At 42.5% G+C, this 27,978-nt stretch overlaps 1 protein-coding gene across 13 annotated transcripts in view; it reads left to right on the top strand.

Annotated features, from left to right (window-relative positions):
- AGAP1 (ArfGAP with GTPase domain, ankyrin repeat and PH domain 1) overlaps positions 1 to 27,978 on the top strand; it is a 634,072-nt gene that overhangs the window by 485,635 nt on the left and 120,459 nt on the right. For 10 of the 13 annotated variants that reach the window (XM_039494097.1, XM_039494092.1, XM_039494087.1 and 7 more), the window contains one exon: positions 9,296 to 9,457. The exons of the other annotated variants lie outside the window; for them this stretch is intronic. In XM_039494097.1, coding sequence (XP_039350031.1) covers positions 9,296 to 9,457 — 162 coding nt within the window. The remainder of the gene's footprint in view (positions 1 to 9,295; positions 9,458 to 27,978) is intronic. 13 annotated transcript variants of the gene reach the window in all.

Raw genomic sequence — 27,978 nt, forward strand, 5'->3', positions numbered from 1 at the left:
CACCCGCAAAAAAAAAAGCTAAATGACTACCCTGACTTTTACCAAGGGACAATTTTGTCAGGTTTCTTACTTTAAGTACTGACACCCATACCTCCCTGCCTAACTTCAGCAGCAGGTGCTTTGAGCACAATCTTTGTATCATTGCAGCATCCCTTTAACTCAAGTTTGAGGCAGAATGGAAATATAAAGAGCTTGATAGAACATTTACGGTGATCCCTGTAAAGGGACACTATAGAGCATTGGATTTCACAGTCAAAAAACCACAGCTCAGGAAAATGGGTCTGAAATATAACTATAGATGGTTTTAGTCTAGTTCTTCCCTCTTTAAATAAAAAGGTTGCTGTTTTCACCTCTTTATTTAAAACACACATACAGTAGATGAAAGTGTCTAGCTATTTTTTATTATTATTCTGTCCAGCAGCTACAGATGTCTTTGGTCTACAACACTAATAGCATAGTAAAAGTTCTGAAATGCTCTCTTTGGATTCAGCCTTCCTTGGTTCATGGCGAAGATTCCTGCTGCAGTCAAAGCTGTTGCTGTTGTTTTCGTCATCGGTCCTTTCTTTTTCTGTTGAACCTCGTGGTGTTAATTGTGTTGCCGCTTCTGCGCTTTAATTGATCCCATTCACAGGTTCTGCTTTTGTAATATCTGACTTCTTGCCACTTCGGAAAATCAAAAACCAAATTAATCAATCTCCTGCCTCCTGAGAATAAGACCGCATTAGGGAGCAAGGCTTGACAGAAAGTCTAATTTCACTTTGAAAGCCTGTTGGAAAATTTTAACAAGAAGATGCAAGAAAAATGTAAACCAGATCAAGCCAGACTTTGGTCTGTGGAGAATAGCATCACCTGTTGAGTTTTTTTTTTCAAGTTTTGTAAATAGGTGATTTGACAAAAATATAAAATAAATCAAAAGATAAATGGGTAGCAAAGGTCAGAATATCCTTGTTTCCATTTTAAATTGTTATATGGGAGAGACAGGATTGTGTGTGTGAATGGGAACTTTGGTCCAAGTAAGAAACTCCATTCTTCTGTTTTATCTGTCAGTTCATCCTTTGTGTTGCATATCTTCCTTTGCACATCATCCTTTGTGTTGTCCATCCCATGTTGCCTGTCTTCCCATGGTCACACTCTCCGCACCCACCCATCCATGTCTAATGTCACTTATTTTCTCCCCCCCCCCTCATTCTTGCGTTAGCATCTTCTGCTGCTCCACTATGTGTGCACTGCTAGCAGCACAGTAAAAATGACTAGAATGCCAATCCTTAAAATGCTTTATGCAGGCACTTCCGAGATTGGGATTCAAGTCAATTTCACTTAGAGTGACCAGACAGCAAGTGTGAAAAATCAGGACAGGGGGTGGGGTGTAATAGGCGCCTATATAAGAAAAAGCCCCCAATATCGGTACTGTCCCTATAAAATCGAGACATCTGGTCACCCTAATTTCACTGTGCTACAAACACCTGTACCAGAGGACAATAGGCAGGGGGTGGCTTTGAACTAACCTCCTAACCCTCCACAAATCTGATAGGAGGGCTCTTGCATTGTCCTTGGCTGGTGAAAATAGAATTGTCTTTATCTCCTGATTCTGGAGCACATACAGTTCTGAATAATAGAATCCATAAAGAAATGTAATACAGAGGACTTATTTTTAATTTTCTGTTTCACAACTGTACTGTACTGAGAGAGGGTCTCAGAAATGCTTAAGAATTGCAGATAATCTTGGACTGCAACTCAACCTCCAAAGACCTACGTGGCATCTACAGGTGTCCCCTACGTGATTGCTTAAACTAGTTTAATCTGAGGAGGATTAGTTGATTATTGGTATCATTTATTCCTCTTAGTGCTCTTCTGTGCTTTTGGGTGAGCAGTACACTTCACCTCTTCCTCCCAATTTTTTCTTATATAAGTCAAGAGATGTGAGTAGTATAAGATGACTAATAGGTACTAAATGTATGTACGGGGGTGTGGTTGACTGTACTTACATGTAGGGGTACAATAACACTGTTATCTGGATGAGTTTGGGTTTGATCTTGTTCATAGGAAGTGTGTTACACAGTTTGTGTCAAACTTAAACCAATTCAAACATAGTATTATGCCATAGTTTATAGAAAAACGTAAGAACTTTTATTGAAATCATTGGGACCAGTTTTCCCTCTGCGTGGAAGTTAGGGGCCTTGGTTATCGAGTGTCAATTGTACAGGGCTGAGGTGCAGCCATAAAAATTGTAAAAATGACCTAAAATAACTGTGACACTTATAGAAAAAAGTTCAATACCTTGGGACTTTGGGGGGCTGGAAGCCTTTGTTGTGTGCCATATAGGAAAATAACTCTGCCCTTTTCTTTGGTATAATGCTCCTATTATTTCATGACTGTGTAGAGCTAGAAACGGAAGTTGTGTGCCATTGTCAAGGGGAGATTCCCGATCTAGTATAGATCCTGCCTTCTGCTTCATGGGTATATTATGATGAAGATGATGTAAGGAGCCGCTGTGTCTCAAATCTCAAACTACTGCTTGATTAGGGCTAACAGCTGCACCAGCCCATGTATCAGATTTCCAAGGGAGCATGGATATGGGGGCATATCTATCCACAGCCCACTAGTGCATGTTGTGGTCAGCAGCAAGTGCTAGCCAGGGGTACATGGTGTTCCTTTTCAGAGGAAAAAGTGCTCTTCAGTGCATTTTACCCCTCATGCATTTACAGATCTGCCATAGGCGTTCTAGAGGAAAGGATACACTGACAAGCATACCAGGTTCCCTAGCAATGTGGACAGGACAGGATTTTGTCCTTAATGTTATTTAATATAGATATACACTCCTGAAAATGATGACCATCATCAGGCAAAGCTGCCTGTGCAGTCCATCAAAAACTGCAGAGCTAATGATGGGTTGGGCAGATAATCGTGGGAGAGTTAATTGTAAGGTTCGATATGGCATCTTGTCAGTAGAGATAAGTTGTCACGTTTTCCACTTGAGCTGAAACTAAATGATTGTAAAATAAGTTATGAGTGTCCTTGGGCCTGTCTGCCAGAATGATGGCTAAGAATACATTCCTGGCCCATCAGTCTCAAGCAGCCTGCTTGATATTTATGCGAACTGAATGTTATTTTATTCCCCCTCTAGTCATGCTTGTCAGCTTCCCGAGTGAAAAGTGAAACTGCTTCTTTGACTCATACTTCAAGTATTGAAGCTTGGAGAGTCTGCAGATTGTTATTATTATTACTAGTATTATATATTTTTTTGGGTGTGCATTGAACATTGATGCCCGATTGGGAAGAACTAATGGCTGACATTGAACGTACAGGATGGCTGCAAAACAGCCCATCCCAAATCAGTGAAACGCATCTTATGAGTTCTAGTGCCTCTGTCAAAGCTGGTTTAGATGTGGAGTAATGAGGCGCTTGCTTTTTTTAATTTGGCGTGCCTTTTTCTTTTCCTTTTTTCATATTTAATAGCATCGGCAGTGGTCATCTGTTCTCACGCGTGGTAATTGATACAAAATAAAATGCATTATTTGTATTCAGTCAGGAGTAAGAAATTGCATTCAGTGGGCTGAAGCTTGAACTCATTTACAGTTTTCCGAAGCCAGGTTTTCAGGAGCCCTCTTTTCAATTTGAAGAATACCTTGTCAGGCAAGAGAAGTAGTTGAAGATGGGAAAGCATAGCATATAAGCCTAGTACATTTTGATTGCTCATATTTTAAACCAGTAGAATGTTAAATAACTTCCATCTTCAAAAGGTGGTCTCTGAAACTAGAATATCGGGCTTTAATACACTAACAATATAAGCTCAGCATCCATTTACCAAAGATTCACATTTCTTTTCTGGTTGAGGAGGAGGGAGTACCTCAGACTCTTCACTTTAGAGCTGTTTGACTCAAGGATAGTAGGTTATTATCTGAAAAGGTTTGTTGGATCATAAGGATTTACCATATTAGGGTAATTCTCCAGGTCTCGTATATGAGAGAAGTTAGATTATGCATATTTCAGGGCAAAACAATCTTTACATCTTACCACAGATTCCTTACCTATCTTCAAGAAATTAAACTAAGGCAAAGCAAAGATATAGAATTATGTTTTCTTAAAAACAAGTGTCTGAGTGAAATAGTGAAATTTTCAATCAAAATTTTTATTTAACCAGGCTAAATTCTTGGCGGGGGGGAGGGGTCAGTCTTCATTTACAAAGGCCAAGACAAGCTAGTTCAGAAACACTTTAATACAACTATAATCCTTCATGTACCATTTTATATCACTGTATGGTTCCATTAACATATTAAATGTCAACATGTAAAATATCATTACTGGCATCTGAGCTAGTGCCCACTGAGAGGAATATGTTAGTTCATGCCTCAAAGCTATTGTTTCAGGCTCTCTGCAAACTCAGGCAGGAAAACTGTGAATCAGTTACACTCAGGTCACCTTTTGAACGTTGTCTTTGCAATCATAACTAGATAGCTATTTTTAGAATGAAAGCTGAAACTCTGGATAACTGGTAGGCCTGTCCATGACCCCCAGGTAGTCGTCCTCACATTCCCGGGGGGGGGGGGGGGCATGTTGTGAAACAAACAATCCTTGCAGACTCAACGTACTCTCCGGTGTGTAGGTTCAACAGTCTCAACAACGTGATGTTTTTAGCAAATCTTCGTTCAGCAAGCAAGTGAAAATGAACAATTAGGCCACTTTATTCATCACCTTATCATTAGTTACTCCTGGGGGAATTCTGCGCCACTGCACAATGCAGAATTTTGCAGAAATTAATGCTGAGTACGCAGAATTTCCTTTCCCCCACAGAAATGGGCTGCAGTGCTGCTAGCTGCCACTAGGGGCCGCTTGACCCGGCAGAGCCCAGCTCACACATAGAAGACACTGCTGGGGGGAGGGAGGTAGAGGGGCCTGGCAGCTGTAGTTCCCAACATGCCTGAGGGAAGGAGATGGCACTATGCTGGAAACTGTGCAAGCCTGGGACCGAGCATCAGGCTGTTTCTCCATCTGGATCCCTGGGCTCTGGGGTGGGAGAAAGGGGACGGGTGTCTGGGCTGGGCTCTGGTGGGGGGGGGTGGGATCTAGGCATGGGGGGCCCTGCAGCTGGGCTCTGGGGCAGGAAGAGGGGTGGGTATCTGGGGCGGGGGACTGAGGCTGGGCTTTGATCGGGAGGGAGTGCAGGTATCTGGGCTAGGAGGCCCTGCAGTAGGGCTCTTGGGGGGAGGGGTTGTGGGTATCTGACCCCCTGGCTGGGCTCTAGGAGGGGTGGGGAGAAGAGAAACAGGAACTGAGTTGTCAAGGGGGGGTTTCTTTAACTCTCTACTCCTGGGGGGATTTTTGTGTGTGTCTATGTTGTTACAGATATACTTGCTGACAGGTATTTTGAAATAAATTACCAAAATAATTGAAACTGGTGTTATTATGTAGTCTTATTTTGACAAAATTTGCAGAATTTTTAATTTTTTGGTGCAGAAGGCCCCCAGGAGTAATTAGTACCCCCACACAGGCATTAGAAATTATTAACAGCCATAAGAACATTAACCATGATTTGTACTATGAGTAAGGCTACATTTTAGTCATGGGTGTTTTTAGTAAAAGTCATGGACAGCAAACAAAAAATTCATGGCCCGTGACCTGTCCATGACTTCTACTAAAAATACCTGTGACTAAAACTTGGGCGGGGGGCCATGAGCGCTCTGGGCAGGGGGCGATCGGGGGGGGTGGGTACAGGTCTGGGGGAGGGGGAGATGGGGCATGGCCTGGGACTCTTGCTGGGGGGGAAGGGTTGGCAGGGCTGGCAGGGGCTCCCTACCCGGCTCCGCGTCCTTGCAGCTCCTAGGCGGCGGAGGGGCACAAGTGTCAGCTGCCGCAGCTCCCATTCACCAGGAACCGCAGCCAATGGAAGGGGATGGGCCTGCGGGCACAGGCAGCACACAGGGCTGAGCCACCCCCACTGCTGGCCCCTCCGCCACCTAGGAGTGCAGGGACATGCCAGTGGGAGCCCCCCACCCCAAGGTAAGCAGCGCCCCCCACAACCTCCAGCCGCCTGTGCATAGCCTTGAGCCCCCCACACACACCCAAACTGCTGCTGCTGGCCCAGGGGCTGCCTGGCTCAAGCAGCCCCTGAGCCAGCACCAGCCGTTGCAGAAGTCACAGAGTCACGGAAAGTCACAGAATCCGTGACCTCCGTGACACTCACAGCCTTAACTATGAGTAGTCGCATTTAAACATAGGAGTCTCTTCTTTTTTGGCAATGTCATGTTTTTAGTGTCCTAAGTACAAATCATTCCTGGCATCAAACATAGAGGAAAACATACAAAACAAGTGATGATCTGTCTGTTTGCTTGGCTAATTTGGTCTTGCATCTGTATCTTTTTCATGCATTTTATTTTTGCTTTACTTTCTCTCAGTATTGAATGGAGAGGAAAAGAGAAAAGACCCTTCCCCAAATGGATTTTGAATCTTCTCAGGAGTAGCAGCTTGTTCTAATCCAATATTTATTTTCGTATTTCTTTGCGCTTGGAGAAGTCACAGTCTTTAAAGCTGTGTCCTGCTTCAAGCACCTCTTTTTACAGATAGTTAGAGCTACTGTACAGTGAATATGTACCCCATGCTTCTCTATCAGGTTACATCATAAATTGCCTAATTTAAAAATAGTCCTACAGATGTGGAAAAAGGAATAATGAGGCTTTTACAGGAATTTTTTTAAATCCCTGAAATATGCCTGTGTCATTTGCCACCCACAGCTCTCTTTCAGTATTTTCAAACTAAGCATGCAATTAATAAACAACCATTTATTCAATAATTAAATCAGATGTTTTCTTATAAGGTGTTTCTTAACCTTTTTTTAAACATTAAGAAACGAGTTTGATTTTTGTATGAAAGTATCAAATCAGCAGTATTGCAGTGTTATTGTGGCTGTGTTGGTCCTTGATTATGAGAGAGAAGGTGGGCGAGGTAATATCTTTTATTGGACCAACTTCTCTTGGTGAAAGAGACAAGCTTTTGAGCTCCACAAAGCTCTGTGGAGCTCGAAAGCTTGTCTTTTTTACCCACTGATGCTGATCCAGTAGAAGATATTACCTTTCCCACCTTGTCTCTGTCAAATCAGATGTAAGCAGTTTTAGATGCTGAATGGAAAAGAATTCATCTTGGTTCTTGAACACAGAAATTCCAGCAGTTCCATTTTCTTTAATCTTTTAGAGTATTTTTTTTAATGTGTGGGATGTTATACTGAGTAAATAAAAAAATAATTATAGCTATTTAACACTGTTCTTATCCAAAACATTAATTGCTATTTAACTGAAGTCCTATCTACCCTTGATCAGAGACTGAATGAAGGGCTCTTAAGAAGTATATCCTCAGTATAAAACCACCTACAGATTCAGAGGAAAAGTACAGTAGAAGTATTTCTTTCAACACAGTATCCCATCACATAATTAAAACTGTGGTTAAACGATATTCCTGTTTTATTTTTTTAAGACTGATGTGCTGAAGGGCGGGGGGAGCTAGCAAATACTTTAAATTAAACTTTTTCTTTGGGGTTCATATTTGGCTTTGCTTATTTTTAAATACTTTATCAAGTTTACAAGGGAAAAAAAGATATACTCTGAATTAGTATTTTAGTGCTTATTGGCTAATTTCCAATATGCTTTTTTCATTTTTCTTTTTGTATTATGTCAACAAACTAACTAAATAATAGAACATTAGGTATAACAAATATATAGTCTGCCTTTTTTGTGCATTATACATCTCTTGTCAATTGGTTGTTGATTGTGTTGATCCATTCAATCAGAGGGCCCCAATCCTTTAATGGGGTCTTTTTGTGTAGCGCCCTATGCCTGTGCCGTGTTTCAAGATTTTTATTAAGGGGATTAATTTGGACTTCAGTGGGACTGCACATAATTGAGAAGTCCTCATTAATAGATCCAATTGCAAATTTTTCACATGAGACTGTGGCTCAGTGATAATGAATCACAGCTTATGTTATTTTTCTCTGTTCAAGAGAGAGGAATTTTAAAATCTATTTCACTTGATAATATTACTATAGAGGATTATTACTTTTTTTTGCTGACATTTTTTTGTAATGGAATATATAAATATGTTAAAAGAAGGTTAAAGTTACAAAGCAAGCACTCAATAGTTAAGAAATACCAACATTAAGGTTGCCTATGAAAATCTAGTGTCAGTTAAAAATCCAAAATGGCATGGCTTCGACAGTATGGCAAGTCTAGGTGGGATTACTAATTCCTACCACTTGTGACTAGTGGGTTCCTTGCACTTTTTGGCTTGAATCAGTGTTGTGGTGGTAATGGTTTTTTAAAAATATATGAAATACATGGTTGTGATGATGTAATTTTTATACTGTATTGCTTCCATATATGTACTGAGTTGCCAAACCAGCAGACCAGAGGGACTTTCCCCTTTCTCTGTATTTGCCAACTCCTATCAGAGAAATTGACTCTTAAGAGCTTGTATACTATAAAATAACCCACCAACAGCACATGTGCTTTAAGAATGATAGAAATTTTGAGATGAGTCATTCTGTTTCACATCATTACCCCTCAGTACCTAAGCATGGGATATAGAATAGACATGCAGGAATAGGAAGGTATTTATGAGAGATGGCATAGCTGCTATGTTTAAGTAATCTTCCCTTTGATTGGCTGAATACAAAAGGGGTGACTTGATTTATGTTTGTAGTGTTGTAGCTGGGTTGTCCCGGGACAGGGAAGACAAGGTAGGTGAAGTAATACATTTTATTGGATCAATTTCTGTTTTAACAAAGCTTGGTCCAATAAAAGATATTACTTCACCCACCTTGTGTCTCATTTATTTAATTATGGAGGGAAAAACTACTTGCCATCATTATTGCTGAGAAAACTTTGTATATTTTCCTAGAATACTACAGTAGTGCGAAAGTAGTGAGAAAAGGTTATTTTTGTAATGTATTGGCTATCCGTAAGTATACACAAATCAGAGGAGAATACCTGGAATTATTAAACTAATCTTCCACCTTTATGTCCCATTTGAATTCCCATTAAAGTCAGTGGAAAGACTCCCATTGATTTAGTGGGAGTTGGATCAGTCCTTAACCAATTTGCTAGTGAATGTTTTTTGCAGAAAATAGTGGATTTTCCTGTAATCTTTGGATGGTAAATTAAAAAGAATCTGAATATGCCCTAATATAAATAACTACTAGGCAGTACAGAACTGTAATCTCTCACAACATTCTTATTTTGGCAGGATCTTTCAGGCATTTATTTAAAATGATGCATTGTTCACTTTTTGTCTGCTTTGTGTCAAATTTCAGATACTGGTTTGGGAGATTCTGTGTGTTCAAGTCCAAGTATATCCAGTACCACAAGTCCCAAACTGGATCCTCCTCCCTCCCCTCATGCCAACAGAAAGAAACATCGTAGGAAGAAAAGCACTAGCAATTTTAAAGCTGATGGTATCTCAGGCACTGCTGAAGGTAAGCTTCCTATGCTCTCGGGACGTCCAGATTCCCAGTGTTCTTTCATTGTCCTGAAAGCCTCCAAGTGTTGTCTTGAATCTCTGTTGTTGGATACTATTTTAACTTGATTGCTAGATTTGTGTCTTCAAAGGTGAACAGAAACACATGTAAAGAGAAATCCAGCAATCCAACCTTTTCATGAAAAGCTGTATGGTAAAAGAGACATCATAATAGACACATTTCTGTGATCTTAAAATCTTGTTTCATCAAATGGTGTTTGCTTTTAGAAATGTACCCAACCTGTTCCTTAGTCATGTGCATGTGTCTATCATCATGGGAAGCACAGATGAGGTTTGGGCTTTTTTATAAGACAGAAGTGAGTTAACATATATTCAGTAGCAAGTGCATCATATTAAAATGTATACATCTCCAATAAGCACAGCTTAAATCCTATATTATCTTTGCTCTTTAAGCACACTCCATGTTCCAGAGCCAGTCGTCAATGCTTTTGCTGCCTGTTATTGTTTGTTTGACTATTCAGCTGCTTGTGGAAAGATTGCATTATTAAGAGCAATAAAGGAATGGGGAGAGTTAAATGTTTGAGTTCATTTTTAAGAACTAGACAGCAAAAGCCAAAAGAGCTTTTTTTATTCCCTTACTTTATCTTAATATTTCCAATGCTATCATTGCTAGTAGTTCAATATCTTGCTGAAGAGATAGCAATATATACACAGTAGCTAGATATGATATAAAAACTTACTTATATCTGTAGAAAAGGAGGATAGAAGCATGCTATAATTTAACTGAATGAGCTCCAGACAAAAAATGAACAAGGGTAGTGGGAAGTATAGAAACTGGAGAGTCAAAAGAGAGAGAGTGGAATAACAATGTGGAAGAAGTGTGTTAAGAAAAGCATTGGAGGGTAAAACTAGCTAATTCAATATTGAAGAACAAAGGGGCAAGTTCTGGAAATGGGATGACAATTGCAGGCATCTGAGGAGACATTAAAATAGAGACAGGATAATAGTATACAACGGTGAAGGAACATAAATACTACTTAGTCATCCTTATTTTCCATTTACTTTAATTTCTCAGTTGTGGTGCTATCACCTCTGGATTATGTTTTATTTCCATAGCTGCATGTGTGAATTCTTTGTTGAAAACCTTGGCTTTGTCCATAATAGCTCCTGCTGCTTTCTCTCCATGTTATATGTCACCTTTACCATTGGACTCCCCCTAGTTTGACCGAGGAAAACCAAATTTTATTTTAGACTTTCATTTTTTACTTGAGTTCTTTTTCAACTCCACATTTACACACCAGGATATTAAGAATGGGATTTTTCAAAAGTGCTCAAAGTCAGCCCAACAGAAATTGGTCCAGTAAAAGATATTTACTCACCCACCTTGTCCCTTCACAATTCAGCATCCTTGTAGTAGATGCAATGGTACTTAATGTTTGACCACTAAATCTTCTTTTACTGCACTAGTAGTTAGCCTCAGAGAATCCCAGCTTCTGATACCAAAGGGTTAAAATGCAGAATGCAGAGTCTAAAGATCTTTGGTTAACATTGGAGAGGAAAGGGCAGTCTTCAGATTCCTTCAGAGTGTGGAGGAGTCCCCTCCATGCCCTGGCAGAATGTTGTCTGTAACATTGTCAGAGGACAGCGTGATGTCCTACTCAGAAATCTCTTCAGCTCAAAAAATTCACTGCGTTATCACTCCCTTTTCACAAGAAAGAAGATATGAAATATGTCTTGATCTGTTGCTAAACAAGGGGAAGCTGCTCACTTAGTAAAGAATTTATAACTTTTGAGCTCAAATCTGTTAGATGACAAGGTCATGTCTGGGTTATGTTGCTGAAAATAATAATGCCTAAAATTGAGTAACATTATTAATGTTTAAAGGTCTTCCAGATTTAACCACATCCAAATGAGAAATAGTACTATGATTCGTGTAAGTAAATAATCATTTTCCGTACAGTAAAAAGTTATTTCTGGTAGTGCTTTCATACCAATTGTGATAGATGGTAAATTCACTGGTTAGGAGGAGCAGATGCAGAGGCATTACTGAAGAACTTCTCTTATTTTAGTAAGTGGAGTCTTCTTTCGTAGTTTTACAGCCACAATGAATTAGGTAAACCAGTTAAAATTCAGGGAAGGCCATGATTCCTCGTGAGTTTGTGAGATGTTCTGATCAGTTTGCTGAAAATCCATATAATCCCAGAGTTAAGGTTGGGGATAAGTAAGTGGGAAGTGTCAAATAATAGCTCATTCAGCTTCACACAGAGAGGATCAAAGTTATTTGTCTCAACTGATTACATGTTATAGGGTGTGTAGTAATTGACATCTCATCAAGACAAGCAGTGTAATTTGGGGGAAGTACCTAACACATTGACCTGCTGGATCTAAATGTAAAGAAGTATCTTGGTTTCCAAAGTAGAAAAAAACAGATGAAATATATATAATATAAAATGTGTGACCTTAGGCAGTATTGCATTTTGCAATCTGAGAACAGGGTCTATGTGATGGGACTGTTAATACCAAAGGGAAAATTTATATAGTGCCATTTTAAATTAGAGATACACAATTTAGTAAAATGCATAGTAGCAGAAATGTAATGGGGGTTCTTCTCTAGTGTGGTTCCCTCTATTGACCAATTTCTAATAGGGCCCATAGTCTCTTTCAGGGATTGGATGACCACCTCAGAGGTCTAAGCTGCCTCATGCTCCACGCTCTGAGGCTATTAGTATCATCGGCATGGACATCATGTATAAGGGACTCATCAAGCAGATCTCTCTCCCGTCTCCAATATCACACCCGGTACCACTGGAATTTAGCTACTCCAAGACTCTGCATGTTTCCAATGAGCCAGAGTTTTCCTTCTTAATGGGTACTGAGCACCTATTGATACTGAGATTATCATGGTCACCAGAGTTGCATGTCTCTCCAGTACCGCCAGATTCTTTACCAATTTCGGAGCTAGAGAGGATAATCTGTTTCACATGTCTCAATCCAAGATTCCCCTACCTACCATCAGAGGGGCTTCCTCCCTGAGACTTAGGCCTGGTCTACACTAGGGGAGGGGGTCGAACTAAGGTACGCAACTTCAGCTACGCGAATAGCGTAGCTGAAGTCGAACTACCTTAGTTCGAGTTACTTACCCGTCCTCACGGCGCGGGATCGAAGTCTGCAGCTCCCCCGTCGACTCCGCCACTGCCGTTCGTGGTGGTGGAGTTCTGGAGTCGACGGGAGCGCGTTCGGAGTTTGATATATCGCGTCTAGATGAGACGCGATATATCGAACTCCGAGAATTCGATTGCTACCCGCCGATCTGGCGGGTAGTGAAGACGTACCCTTACAGGGGGAAGGACTATTCACGTGAGAGACGTGCTCCTCTTCCGTGGTATAAGCATCGGTGGGTGCCAACTCCAATGCCTTAAGTTCCCCCCCAGTCGCATATTGAGTCCCTTGGGTTGCCTACTGTCAACAGTTTTTGCAAGCCCCCAGCCTCTCTGATCAGGACAGTCGGAACAGGCAGTCATCTGCTCTGTTTGTTCCTCCTCAGTCTCCTTAGTTGCAAGAGGAAATCTCTGAGGAGCAAGAGGCCAGAGTAGATAACGAGACTACTCCAGTAACCAACATCTCCTCGTCTTCCCCAAGTGAGGCTGTGATGCCCTCTCTACCTTCCTTGGCTAATGATTTCAGGCAGTTCCAGGATCTATTGAAATGGATTGCAGACTCATTGCAGATCCACTAAAAGAACTCTAAAAGCAACAAAGAATCCTGTGGCACCTTATAGACTAACAGACGTTCTGCAGCATGAGCTTTCGTGGGTGAATACCCACTTCTTCAGATACTTCTTGCATCTGAAGAAGTGGGTATTCACCCACGAAAGCTCATGCTGCAGAACGTCTGTTAGTCTATAAGGTGCCACAGGATTCTTTGTTGCTTTTACAGATCCAGACTAACACGGCTACCCCTCTGATAAAAGAACTCTGAGAATTTCAACATAAACTCTTGGACATTCTGCAAATGTCACCTTCTGCAAGAGTGGCTCTGCCCATAAATGAACCCCTTCTAAATCCTGCCAAAACAATGTGGCAAACCCCAGCAATGGTACCGCCCTTGTGTAAAAGAGCTGAGAAAAAGTAGCAACAAAGATTCCAAATTTTGATTTTCACACCCTGCACCCAACTCCTTGGTGGTTGAAGCTGTACATGAATGTGGCAGACAGCACCAAAAGCTCCTTGACATTTTTTACCATAAAACTTATAACTTACAATTTAGCAATGTGAATTATGGCACTTAAGGCAAAGTAAAGTTACACCAATTACTCAAAATTCACTTTTTATTGAACACCTTCCAGCAGAATATTGGGAGCACCATAGCCGAAGTTCATTACTATGTGCCTCCTCGGATGCAGATAATATGGCAGTTTGTTCCATCTCCATGGATGTTATGTGACCGATATTTTGGCTACAGATACCAGGATTCCCAAGGGTGGGCCAAAATACTGTTAAAGATCTCCCATTTGGCAAGTCATTACACACCTTGAAGGACTATAGGGATCTACACACCTGCAAGCAAATGAAAATTTAGTAAATCTCAATTGGCACAGAGATCACACTCCTTACAATTCTTGGGTTTCCAGAGACCCACTAAGCCACCTAGGAAGAGACTTATGTTTCAAAGAAAAAGACCATCCACTACATCTCCTTCGTCAACAACCATGCTCATCATCAAAGCATCAATTTGGGTGATCTGGTCAAGTGTCTGGATCAACCCTGCTTTGCAATTTCTCAGCTGCACCAGTTTACACACACTGGGAGCAACCTCCCCTGCTTCTAGCTGGCATGGGAGTAGATTACTTCAGGTTGGAGGTTATAAAATCAGGTTACTCCATCCATTTTACATCTCTCCACCCACCTCACCTCCCCTTCCCTGTCCCTCCTCTGCTCCCCTGTCATAATTGCTTGCTGAGACAGGAAATCAGCTGTTCGTATACTTCGGGGAGAGAGAACCAGTTTCCGTCTCCGCACAGGGAGAAGGATTTTTACTCGAAGTATTTTCTGATTCCTAAAAAAAATGGAGGATGGAGACCAGTTCTAGATCTAAGACTCCTAAAACACTTTGTGAAAACACAAAAGTTCAGAATGGTGACTCTGGTGGCTATAATTCCATCATTGGATCTTGGCCTTCAAGATGCATAATTTCATATTACGATTCACCCTTCCCACAAGAGATTTCTTCCATTTATGATTGGTCAAGACCATTTTCAGTGCCAAGTTCTTCTTTTCAGCCTTTCTTCTGCCCCAGGATTTTTCCCCAAGGTGTTAGTAGTGATTGCTGCCTATCTGCGTCACCTGGGGATAATAGTCTTCCCATAACTCAGAGTGGCTGATCAAAGGCCAGTCTTACAATGAAGTTCTTTCTGCTGTAACCCTTCCACCAGGTGGAGTCGGCAGCAACAAGGGCCAGGTTCAATATATAGGGGTTCTTTTTAACAATACAACACAGAACCAGCTGGATCATCCACCCAGTAATCTGGGAAAATTACACACCACATCTGGGCTCCTCTAAGAGGCGATACTTCCCCTCTCGCAAGCAGTGAGTCGGAATATAGATAAGAAAGCTTTTAATAAAAAGGGGAAAAGAACTCAGCATTTATTTGGGGAAATGCCACAAGCATGATTTGCAGGCATGTGACCATGAGGAAAACACCTACCCCAGAGTATACTGGGCACTGTCCTTTGCCTCAGATTCTCACCTTGTGGTGTGAAAGTCTGACAAACAAATGTTCCTTTAACATGCCACTCCCTTCTCCCTCCACCGCACCCCACTCACAATTGTTGTCCTTGGTCAGCGAAGACCCGGAGTTCAGAGGTGTGTTTGCATGAGTTTGCCTCCCATCCCGGTGGGGTGGGGGGAGGTGTCAAGCAATGCCTCAGCTGCTGCTGCTGCGCTATTCACTTTGCGTTGCTGCCTGCTGCCACCACCACTACATTGTTTACTCTGCCACTGGCAACTGCACCATTGATCACTCTGCTGCTGCACCGTTGGCTGCTGCCTGCATTGCCGTGCACTTTACCACTGCACCTTTGGACATTGCCTGCATTGTTGTTCATTCCACCGCTGCACTGTTAGCTGCTGCATCTTCATTCACTCTGCTGCTGCGTCACTCTATTGCGATGTCTTGAGATCCCAGCACTTAAGACAGCTCTCAGTGACTTCAGCAATTGGTGGGGGAGCCTTACTATGAGGGCAGGCTGGTCAGTCTCTCTCAGGGCCGGCGCTTCCATTTAGGTGACCTAGGCGGTTGCCTAGGGCGCCAGGATTTCGGGGGGTGGCATTTTGCCGCCATTGGCGGCAATTCGGCGGCAGGGGGTCCTTCCGTGCTCCGGGTCTTCGGCGGCAATTCTGCGGCGGGTCCTTCACTCGCTCCAGGACCCGCTGCCGAAGTGCCCTGAAGACCGGGAATGCGGAAGGACCTCCCCCCCCACAGCCGCAGAATTGCCGCCAACGACCGGGAGCGCGGAAGGACCCCCGCCTAGGGTGCCAAAAACCCTGGCACCGCTCCTGGTCTCTCTCCCTGGAGACCACTTCCCCACAGCAGGTTTAAGACTTAGCACTTAGAGCTGGTTATCAGTGATTTCAGTTCTAGTGATCCTTAACAAAACAAGAGATTCCCAATTGAATCTAATCAGCTCTGTCATTAGCAGTGGAGAGAGGAAGGGTCAAATGGTGTCTAGGACTCTTTGGGCAGAGAACACACCACCAGGCACAAATATCTGTCCCCACCCATTCTCCTCTCCACTGGTCTTTGGCTCCCCTACCCCATGCTTAGCAAGTGCTGTCGAGTGTGACCCACCCTCAATCACGGCACACCACGCCCTGTTCTGTGGCCCTCTACTCACAGCCAGGGTGACAACACTTTATTACCCCTGCACCCAATACCAAAGTGATTTGCAATCCAGCACCAGCCAACAGTGATCATTTGGGCAAAGCAGCTCCATCATGCTGAGCATGTAGACATAGTAGGTCTATGCAAACAAGGTCAGTTCCTGGAGTGTCTTCCCCCAGCTCATCACTAGATGTCAAGGAAGAACTCATGCAGACCCTGCTTACACATAAAGATGTAATTGTCTCTGTTTCTCCAGTTAGGTCTCCAGCTCAATGCTGAAAAGTTCATATTGACTTCAGTACAAAGGATAGAGTTTATAGGAGCCTCCTTGGACACAGTGACAACTAAAGCCTGCTTCCCCATAAACAGATTCAACACTCTAGTAAATTTGATTGCAAGAATTCAGATAAGCCCACAGACATCAATAAGAAGCTTCCTTTAGCTACTGGGACACACAGCAACTTGTACCTTTGTGATACAGCATGCCAGGTTATCCCTTTGGTGTTTCCAGGAGTGGCTCAGGATGATTTATAGCCCGTGCAAACCCCATCTTAACAAGCTAGTATGGGTCCATCATTAAGTGTGGAACTCCCTCAACTGGTGGAAGGACCTTCACAATGTCTGTGAAGGTGTTCCATTCATTCAGCATGCTTCTACTGTCACCATAATGATGGATTCATCTCTTGTTGGCAGGGAAGCACATTTGGACTATACGCCACACAGGGCAAATGGAGGCTCATATACACAACAAACTCTGAGAGCTGAGGAGAGTCAGAAATTCCTGTATATACTTCCTTCCATTAATAAAGGACAGACACTTGGAGAATATGAAGAACGGAGTAGCCTGCATATTTTATATTAACTGGTAGGGAAGGGCAGGATCCCCTTCAATTTGTGCCAAAAGTTGTGGAAATGAGACATAACAAAAATCACATTCTGATTTCAGCAGCCGCATTCCGGGGATGTTGAACACCATGGTCAACAACCTCAGCAGTTACTTCTCCCAAGATTACACATGGAAGTTGGACTCTCACATTCTTAAAAGCATTTTCCTGACATGGGGAGTCCCAGTGGTAGTCCTTTTTGCCACCATCACCAACAGGAAGTGCAAACAATTCTATTCAAGGTGGGAACAGTTCCTCCCTCTCTGGGGAATGATTTCCTCATTTCTTGGACAAGAGGCCTTCTTCATGCTTTCCCCCCAACACATCAGATGTTCAAAGTGATAAGCTCAGACAAGACAAAGCTAAGGTTATACTAATAGCTCCAATATGACCCAGACAGGCTGGCACCCTTACCTGACTTGCCTTGCGGTTTGCCCAGCAATCAGTTTTCCATCCATTCCGTACTTTTTCATTTTGACCACATCCTAAATTCTTACCTAAGGTATTGTCTTAATTTAATATCAACCCAGTTATTCATCTCCCTGGGTTTTTTCTCTCTGAAGGTACATCAGAACAAGGCAGCTGTAGCTTTCCATACACTGAATGTTAAGAGGGCATTAGCCTTCTATTTGGGCAGAACAAGGTTATTGAGAAAGCATCCCAGAATGTTCATCTGCATTGCTGAAAGATCCAAAGCCTGCAACTTGGTCTTCAATTCATATCTTTCTCAAGGATTATGCATTGGTTCATTCTTGTAGATTAGATGCTGCCCTTGGGAAGGCAGTCTTGTCTTGGGCTGTCCTCTGAAGATTGCTCCTCCTGTTGAGAATGCTGCTTGGAAGTCACATGAACTGGAGCACCCATAGTGACACTACTTGATGAAGAAAGAGAGGTTACTCACCTAGTGCTGTAATTGGAGTTCAAGATGTGTGTTCCCATAGGTGTTTCACTACTGGATCTCCTTCCCCTCTGCTTCGGAGTTTTCTCTAAGGGACTTTGTGGTGGTAAAGAAACTTAGGGAGGTTCATCCACGCAGCCCTGTATATCCTCATTGCGGGGCATAAGGAGGTGAGGGGTAGGGCAGATACGCGGGCCAAACAGGCACTGCTACCAGAAATCTCTAATCAAAGGCACATGGGCACCTGAAGTGGCACACCCATAGGGCATGCATCTTGAAGAACTCCAGTTACTGCACAAAGCGAGTAACCTCTCCTTTTTCGGCCCTCTTAGTCTGTATTAATACACATCTAGCTTTGGACTGTTCCTTTCTAAAACCTTCACTTGTTTCTAAGTTTTCGAGTGCTTAATTGGACACTTCAAAGAGTGTCTGATTTTCCAAAGGCAGGTACTCTGCTGTTTCTGAAAACCATGTAGCAGGGAAGTCAAATTCTCCATCCACCAGAACTTTTACCATAGGTAAATTTGTATTTTTATTACTTATCCAGGGCCGCCATTGTGCCTGTATGATTTATCTCAAACCCTTTACTTACTGCAGTTACAAAGGTAATTGTTACACAGATACATTGCTAACAGTGTTTTGTAATTATGGAATCTTGTAAATTATATGAAAGAATTAAATTGATTTGGAGTAGATTTGTTGCATTGGCAAACAGGTTGTCTAAGAACATTTATAGTTCTTTTCTGAGCCAGAGGTTTTTCTCTGCAATTGTGCAGAAAGTATAATGTCTTAAGAGATAAAAATGGGGCTCTGATTCTGCGTTTGAAAAAAATTGATAGTAGCAAATGGTTTAACAACATTTTCCTTCTATGCCTACATAGACAGCTAGGCAATATAAACTGCATTTGACTATATTGTAATCTGTGATATTGAATGTATATGTATCTTTAAGGGTACTGCAACTGTCTCCAAAGGTTTCCACCTATTCAGTGTTCAGTGTTAGCTATAATCCAACTGATCATAATGACTTCATTCACTGCCTTGTAGGAGATATAAGAGTGGACTATCACTGCACACCTGAGAAACAGGAGGGCAGAAATTAATAAAATCTAGACCGAATCTACAGAGATTCACTTTTAACCATGGGACAAAGGTCACAAGTTGGGAAACCTTCAGCCTTAGTTGTCACAGCCTATCTGACATGAAAGGTTTGCTGCTGAAAGGCCTTTATGTTGATGCTGAGGAACAGAAGATAAGGGAGGTGAAGCTCATCTATTGTTTTAACCTACTTCATTGCGACCAAACAAGTTGAAAGGTTCCTTCTGGTCTTTAAAAGTCCTGTTAACTTCAGGGTCAGAAGGGCCTGCACGTTCCGCCTCCCTGATTGGAGGGAAAAGTGTCACAGTGGCGGTCAGCAGAAAAGGGGATTCTGGGAAGGGTGAGTCCCAGGATGAATTGGTGATTGCAAGTACTTGCATACCTAGATATCTCCAAAAAGATATAGAATAAAAAAATCACTTGTCTGTCTCAGAGAAGTGATCCCAGTATCCCTGTGGCATTTTAGGAACTATGCAACAATTTGGCGTCCAGCACCTGATGTATTCTGAGTGGGGTAGGGCACTGAGTGCTGCTGTGATGTTATGTTTTGACCAATCTTTTTCTTGGTGAGTAAAGGTTAAAATAAAAGTACTCGCTGTAGATAAATGACACCTTGGGAGTCCTCCTAACTTCAGGTACTACAGTATACTTAAAACTATTCCATCAGTCAAAGGCAGGTGCCCTCATCAGGAAATGATTTGTGGCTCTTTGCCCATAAGGTGGGTGACTGGGAATAGAAGGGGGAAAGCATTTTAAATGGGAATTGAAAATATACCCAATTTCAAGTTTACTGTTGGAGAGGGATCAGAGTATTTCCCATAGTGCCTCTTGTTCTCCCTGTCTTGGATATCATAATATTCCTTGCCAGTTCCTCAGGTAGGAAAAGAATATGTTGTGTATATTAAAGACAGTTACGCATCTTGTCCCAAGTAAACGTCTCTTTATACACTGAACTTCCAACAGACATTGTGATGGGGAGGGACAGCTCAGTGGGTTGAGCATTGGCCTGCTAAGCCCAAGGCTCTGAGTTCAATCCTTAAGGGGACCATTTAGGAATCTGGAGCAAAAATCTGTCAGGGACAATACTTGGTCCTGCTGTGAAGGCAGGGGACTGGACTTGACTCAATGACCTTTCAAGGTCCCTTTCAGCTCTGAGATAGGTATAGCTCCATATTAGTTTAAAAAAAAAAAAAAGGCATTGATGTCATCAAGGACTAGTAATAGAATAACTTGGCAATAATATTTTAAATTTTTGGGGTAGCTGTGGTTTGAGCATTGGCCTGCTAAATCCAGGGTTGTGAGTTCAATCTTTGAGGGGGCCACTTAGGGATCTGGGGCAAAACTCTGTCTGGGGATTGGTCCTGCTTTGAGCAGAGGGTTGGACTAGATGACCTCCTGAGGTCCCTTCTAACCCTGATATTCTATGAACCCTGATGCTAATATAGATGCTAATAAATAAAATCAGCTTCCTTTGAGGAGAATAAGATTACATGTGACCGGACTCTTGTAATTACATACATTTTGGTATTTACAATATTTGCATATTGGTTTTGCATTTTATCTTTTGCGTTCACAGAAACTTACAGTAACTTAAAAGTCGCACATTGTATAACATGGAACTTTAGAACATGGTTCTACTTTTATAATCTGGGTAAAACTAGAACTTTGCAATATATCAATTATTTGTATAAATTTGTTTAACATCATTTGTTTTGTTCAGCCTGAAGCACAGCCCTGCAGGGGGATATTACATTTAGATATAGAGCATTTCCTGGTACCAACAAGACCTGCAGTACCCATCCCCCCAAAAGATGGATTTTCCAGTATGACCTTCAAATGGACAGGATGTTGGACTAAGCAGGGGCGCTAGTTCCCAAGTTGAGGGCCCCTTGTAGATGGTGTCCTACCAGCAACCCCCTCTGTTGTATCCTTGCGCAGACCAGCGGGAGTCCCTCCGCTAAGCATAGCTGTCTCAGTGTGGCATGGGAAAGAGGCAGCCTTTCAAGTAGGCAGCTCTCAGGCTGTTTAGTGTTTTATAGGTCAAAACCAAATGCCTTCAACTACACACAGAACCACACAGATAGTCAGTGCGGGTTGCAAGCTGCTACCATTGCTGGGAACTGACCGTATACTGCAATCCGTTTAGTACAGACGTGCCCCTGCAGGCACGCAGTGGCCTCTTTTGTGGGCACAAGATGTCAGCTGACTAGAACCTTGTTCTTTGAGTCATGCTGTATAATTAGGGCCCTACCAAATTCACAGTCCATTTTGGTCAATTTCATGGTTATAGGATTTTAGAAATTGTAAATTTCATGATTTTAGCTCTTTAAATCTGAAATTTCACGGTGTTGTAATTGTAGGGGACCTGACCCAAAAAGGAGTTGTGAGGTGGTCACAAGGTTATTGTGGGGGGGGGGGGGTTGTGGTGCTGCTACCCTTACTTCTGCACTGCTGGTGGCAGTGCTGCCTTCAGAGCAGGGCAGCTGGAGAGCAGCAGCTGCTGGCTGGGAGCCCAGCTCTGAAGGCAGAGCTGCCACCAGCAGCAGCACAGAAGTAAGGGTGGCATGGTATGGTATTGCTACCCTTACTTCTGTGCTGCTGCTGGCAGGGTGTTGCCTTCAGAGCTGGGTGCCTGGCCAACACCTGCCGCTCTCCAGCTGCTCAGCTTTGAAGGCAGTGCAGAAGTAAGGGTGGCAGTACGGCAACCCCCTGTCACAACTCCCTTTTGGGTCAGGCCCCCCAATTTGAGAAACTATGAAATCTGTATAATATAGGGTAAAAGCACACACAAGACCAGATTTCACGGGGGGAGACCAGATTTCACAGTCCATGACACATTTTTCGTGGCTGTGAATTTGGTAGGGCCCTATGTATAATGCAAGGGTATTGACTAATAATGACTTGATCAGGAATGTGGCCTGTGATTTCTGCACGTTTTTCTGAGTTCTGGCTAGATTAGGACTTTTGTTAAATGAGACACTACCTTTCATAGACTGTTCTTCATGAATCGAGGGAGAATTGAGGAGGTGGTGTGGGTATGTTGAATCCCTGTGGCCTCAAATGGAGGTCTCCTTCTCCAAACCTAATATAATAATGAATCATCTAATTTGTATGTTTCCAGTCAGTTAATAGGGGCTGATATTGGCCTACGGGTTACCCTATAGCTCTTAAGAGTTGCTCTTTGAGTTGATAGCCCCTCTCCATGGTGGCACTGGGAGTGGTTGACTCTGATTTAACACAGGCAATGGAGGTTTACACCTTTGTCAAAAACAAAGGTGGAGCAGGTCCTCAAGGAATCCATTTTGAAACACTTGGAGGAGAGGAAGGTGATCAAGAACAGTCAACATGGATTCACCAAGAGCAAGTCATGCCTGACCAACCCGATTGCCTTCTATGATGAGATAACTGGCTCTGTGGATATGGGGAAAGTGGTGGATGTGATTATATCTTGACTTCAGCAGAGCTTTTGATACAGTTTCCCACAGTATTCTTGCCAGCAAGTTAAAGTAGTATGGATTGGATGAATGAACTGTAAGGTGGATAGAAAGCTGGCTAGATTGTCGGGCTCAACGGCTCGATGTCTAGTTGGCAGCCAGTATCAAGCGGAGTACCCCAGGGATCGGTCCTGGGGCCGGTTTTGTTCAACATCTTCATTAATGATCTGGATGATGGGATTAATTGCACCCTCAGCAAGTTCGCAGATGACACTAAGATGGGGGGAGAGGTAGATATGCTGGAGGGTACATCAAGCAGATCTAAGATGACAGGATCAGGACCTAAGGGTCTTTTATACAGATTTCTAGCAGCCACTTGACCATACAGTCCTGGGTGAACAATAGGCTTTTGATGTAATCTACTGTTTCCCAAACCTCGCGGGTAATTAGCTACACAAATTAATAATTTATCCTTTAGGCAGTTTACCACAAACTTTAAAGAGACATATAGACAATGACTTTATTGCACCCAAGATTAATCTAAATGTTAATATTTCCTTTTGATTTCTGAATCAATAGCTATAGTGACAGACAGGAATTGTCTGTTTACATGGTTAACATTTAACGAGTAAACACATACAATTAATATCACCTTAATTCTTTAACAATACAGGTTTGCACTTCAAAGTTCTAGTCTATCTAACATGGAATGGCCTTAATTACTTTTCACATACTTTTCTAACCTGTCTCTAAAAGTTGAATCTGGGTCATTTATCCTACAGGATGCTTAACTCTTTCTGGCCATACGTCACATATTGTGTATGATTTGTTTCAAATATATAACAGTGGTAGCAACAATGATTTCCATGGTCATATTTTAATTAGATAACGTCACACCAGCTCCTGGACCATTTAGGACTTTAAAGGTTATCAGCTCCATCTTAACTTGCACATAGAAGTGAAGAGGGCGTCATTATTAACTTAACACAGCTCTTATGTGTTCATTACAGTCCACAATTAAGGCCACAAACCACTTCTGGTGGAAGTTTGGTATAAATCTTCAACCAATGGTGCTGGCACCTCTTTTACTTCTGAAAATTATCCTCTGCCTACAAACAATTTTCACCTTACAGATTGGGTCACAGCTAGTTAATTTTCAACCACATCTTCATCCCTGTTAGAAACCGGGAGAGTAATGATACAGAATTTGGATTTGATGAAAAGGAGCTGAGTATCATTAGCTAACTGGTGACACTGCAGTGTGGAAACATCTCAGTCTCCCCTGGTGGCTGCCTATGAACATAACATAAGAAGAACGACATGGATCCAAAGGAGTCCTTGCATGTAAAAGGCTTAGGAATGACAGGCAAGGTGGTTTAAATGAAGTTACTATAAGGTAAGTGCAGAACTGGTAGGAAGTGTACTCAAAGTAATTAAAATGGTTTGCTGTCAAACTGGGTGTGGTCCCACAGGGTTCTGTCCTGGGTCCTGTCCTGGGTCCAGTACTAGTCAATATTTTCACTAATGACTTGGATGATAGATGCTTATAAAATTTGTGGATGACACCAAGCTGGGGAAGGGCTTGCAAGCACTTTGGAGGACAGGATTAGAATTCAAAAGGATCTTGGCAAATTGGAGAACTGATCTGAAATCAACAAAATGAAATTCCATAAAGGCAAGTGCAAAGTACTACACTTTGGAAAGAAAAAATCAAATGCACAACTTCAAAATGAGGAATTAACTGGCTAAGTACTGGTATGGCTGAAAAGGATCTGGGGATTATAGTGGATCACAAATTAAGAGTCACTAATGTGATGCATTTCTGAAAAGGGCTAATATCATTCTAGGATGTATTAACAGGAGTGTCATATATAAGACACGGGAGGTAATTACCCCACTCTGCTTGGCAATGGTGAGGCCTCAGGTGGATTATTGTGTCCAATTCAGGCACCACTTTTAGGAAGGATGTGGACAAATTGGAGAGAGTTCAGAGGAGAGCAACAAAAATTATAAAAGGTTTAGAAATCCTGACCTATGGGTAAGGCTAAGTTTTTCTCATGCATATTTTTAGTAAAAGTCTCGGTCAATAAAGAAAAATTCACGGAAGCCCGTGACCTATCCTTGACTTTTACTAAAAATATGCATGACAAAATGAGGAGCTGCAGGCTCCCCCACACTACCCAAGGAGGCCTAGCTAGGAGCTACAGGTCCCCCCACCACAGATGTCTCCAAGCTTGGGACACTGCCACCTGCGGTGTCTCCGAGCTCCAGCGCAGTGGCTCGGAGAGGGATCCCTCTCCTCCTCCAGTGGCTCTGTGCTCTGGGGCACCCCGGCCTCCCACAATGGCTCCATGCTTCCCCTGAGGTAGATGGAAGCTCCCGGAGTCCCTGCTGCCCATGATGGTTGGGAGCTGTGGAGCACCCACATGCCTGCAGCGGCTGGGAGCTCCCAGGGGCTGTGCTGCCTGCAATGGCTGGGAACTGCAGAGCACCCGTGAGCCTGCGGCAGCTGGGAGCTCCTGGAGGCCCTGCTGCCCGGTGGCCGGGAGCTGTGGGGAACCCCTGCTGCCATGAGCAACTGGGAGTTCTTGAGAGCCCCGCTGCCCACAGCACCCAGGAGCTCTGGGCACCCCTGCTGCCCTCTGTGGCTGGGAGCTCAGACTCCCACATTTCCCAGCCGCCAGGGCTGGCGGGAGAACCCGACAGCTCCCAGGTGCCGGGGTGGGCTCAAGTCACGGAGGTGTCTGGAAGTCATGGGTTCCATGACCTCTGTGACAAAATTGTAGCCCTACCTATGAGGAAAGGTTGTGGGTGTTTTTGTTGTTGTGTTTTTTTTTTTTTTTTAAAGCCTGGGTGTATTTAGTCTTGAGCAAAGAAGACCGAGGGGAGACCTGATAAGAATCTTCAAATATGTTAAGGGATGTTCTAAAGATGTTGGTGTTCAATTGTTCTCCATGTCCACTGAAGGTAGGACAAGAAGTAATGAGCTTAATTTAGGTTAGAAATTAAGAAAAACTTTCTAACTATAAGGGTACTTAAAATATGGGCTAGGTTTCCAAGGGAGGTTGTGAAATACCCCTCAGTGGAGGTTTTTAAGAACAAGTTGGACAGACACGTGTCAGGAATCATCTAGGTTTATGTGGTCCTGCCTCAGCACAGGAGTGTCTGGACTTGATGATTTCTTGAGGTCCCTTCCAGCCCTACAGTACTATGACCCTGGAAATCTTTTTTTGTTCTCCAGGGATGACTGTTATGTAATGAGTCATTACCTTTATATTCTCTTAGATAGTTGCTTACCTAATATGATGCTATACATATTTGTTCAAAGTCCATGGCAGAGTACTTGCCATCTTTGTATTTGGTTTCCTGCCTTTTTGCGGGGAGCTATACAGTACATTACTAATATGTCCTGTTTTGTCCTTCTGGACACCGGAGACCAGTTTGATACCCTTATTGATAAGTCCTATAGAATTCAGTGGAAAGTATGTGGACCTTTCTTATTGTACACTGGATTTATAAAGCACATAGTTGACAGTGTGTTCGAAAGATTCCTTAAATAGGATGAACACAATACAACAGAATGTGAACTGAAATATGGAAGAGAAGTTACCAGCGTATGAATAAGTAAGTCTCCTTGTTAGACAAAAAAAAAAAAAAACCTGAAAATTCTATTCCTGTTTACTGTTTTGTCTGCTGTGACCCATTCAGGAGAAGGTAATTCCCTTCCTAATAGACTATGGAGAAGTCCCGTTGAATGGAAATAATTAAACCAACAAGGTTCTGTTTTGATCCTACAAAAATTACACTTACAATTATTATAGTGATGACCTTCTCTATGATTTTTTTAAATAATCATATAGAACTTAATAAATAAGTATATCCCTGCTATAAAGTTAATGTATATTTGGTGCCTTAGTGAGCAGCATTCTTCAGCTTGCTCTTGGGCTAAGAGCTAGTGAGAGCATCACCTGAAGGTGATCCTACTGAAGAAGACCTGTGTGCTCAGTCCCTCAGTAGGTACCAAAACAATGTCTGGTCAAAAGTCTATAGATCCATCTGAGACAATAATTGGATATGTCTTTTCTGTATACCAGAACAGTGCAGTAGTTCTTTCTTCTGAGTTTAAACTAAAATCATTCCAAGCATGTCTTGTGAGCAAGTCTCTCTTTTACAGAGGAGGCACTCCAGATCCAGGTGTATTCTGGTGCCACCTAGATTCTAGGGGAGTAACAGTGAAGATGTTTTCAAGGAGTTCAGATTCAAAAGTCTATGTAGAAGATATTTTCTCAGTATTGACAGGGTCCTCAGATCGGACATCTCATTTAGTACCGTTCCATAGGCATTTATAGCCTTTGGAGCATGAGTTGAGTTGCACTGCAGGTTGATGCCCACTTTAGGTTTCAACAGTTCCAGCCAGGTTTCCTTCCAGTAGGGTGGTTCTGAATGGGGTTGCTTTGAGCATCTCTCTCTCCTAGGCTTCAGAATCCAGTGAGTCTACTGTCCTTTTCCACTCTTCTTCCCATTCAGTTTGTTTGTCAAAGTGTTTGTGATTTCTTTTTGAGGGCAGATCAAATACTAAATTGAGCAAAATGAGTCTGTATCCATATAAGTGGTTTGCCTTGATATTTATTTTTATTTAATGCAGTCTCTTGCCACCTTTTGGGTTCATGTGGAGCTCATTTTGCTGATTTGTAGAAGAGGCATTCTGGAGATACCACTTACCACAGCTGCCAGTACATAAAAAAAACTTCTGACTTACATTTTCTTTGCCCACATATGTTCCTTCCTGTGATTCCAGTAGTATCAATTTAAGACAGGGGTGTAGGCAATTTACTCAGATTTATTGGGGCTTCAAAATGAAGTTCGTTCTTTCCCTTGGTCAGACAAGTAGAGTTTCTTCCCCCATCCCTTTTTTTTTTAATTCCCCACACCTTTGTAGTTCTGATGCATCTACACTGATTACTTGTTGATAACTTAATTTTTCTGCATCCATTCACGGTTCCCCTCTCCCATCTGGTTGTGTGAATCAGTTTGTGGAGAATCTGGGAAGGGATGAATTTGGGTGTACTGGGGCTGATGCATCAGTTTTTTATGAGCCACAAGGGTCACTTTGGGCACCTCTGCATGTATTACTGTGTGGTTCAAACATGTTAATAGTACCTAGAACTAACACTGTTATTTTGGTGGGATTTGGCACATTCTAAAATGTGGGAGATGCTAAGCTCTTCCTCCTGCCCTAAGAAGAGGAGAGCCTGAGTACTACCAATTTGTGTAATTATGTGCCACATTAATAAATAAGCTTTGTGATAGGGAGACACCCAATGT

The sequence above is a fragment of the Mauremys reevesii genome, linkage group 11 (assembly GCF_016161935.1).
Source record: "Mauremys reevesii isolate NIE-2019 linkage group 11, ASM1616193v1, whole genome shotgun sequence".
In the NCBI taxonomy this organism is placed as follows: domain Eukaryota; kingdom Metazoa; phylum Chordata; order Testudines; family Geoemydidae; genus Mauremys; species Mauremys reevesii.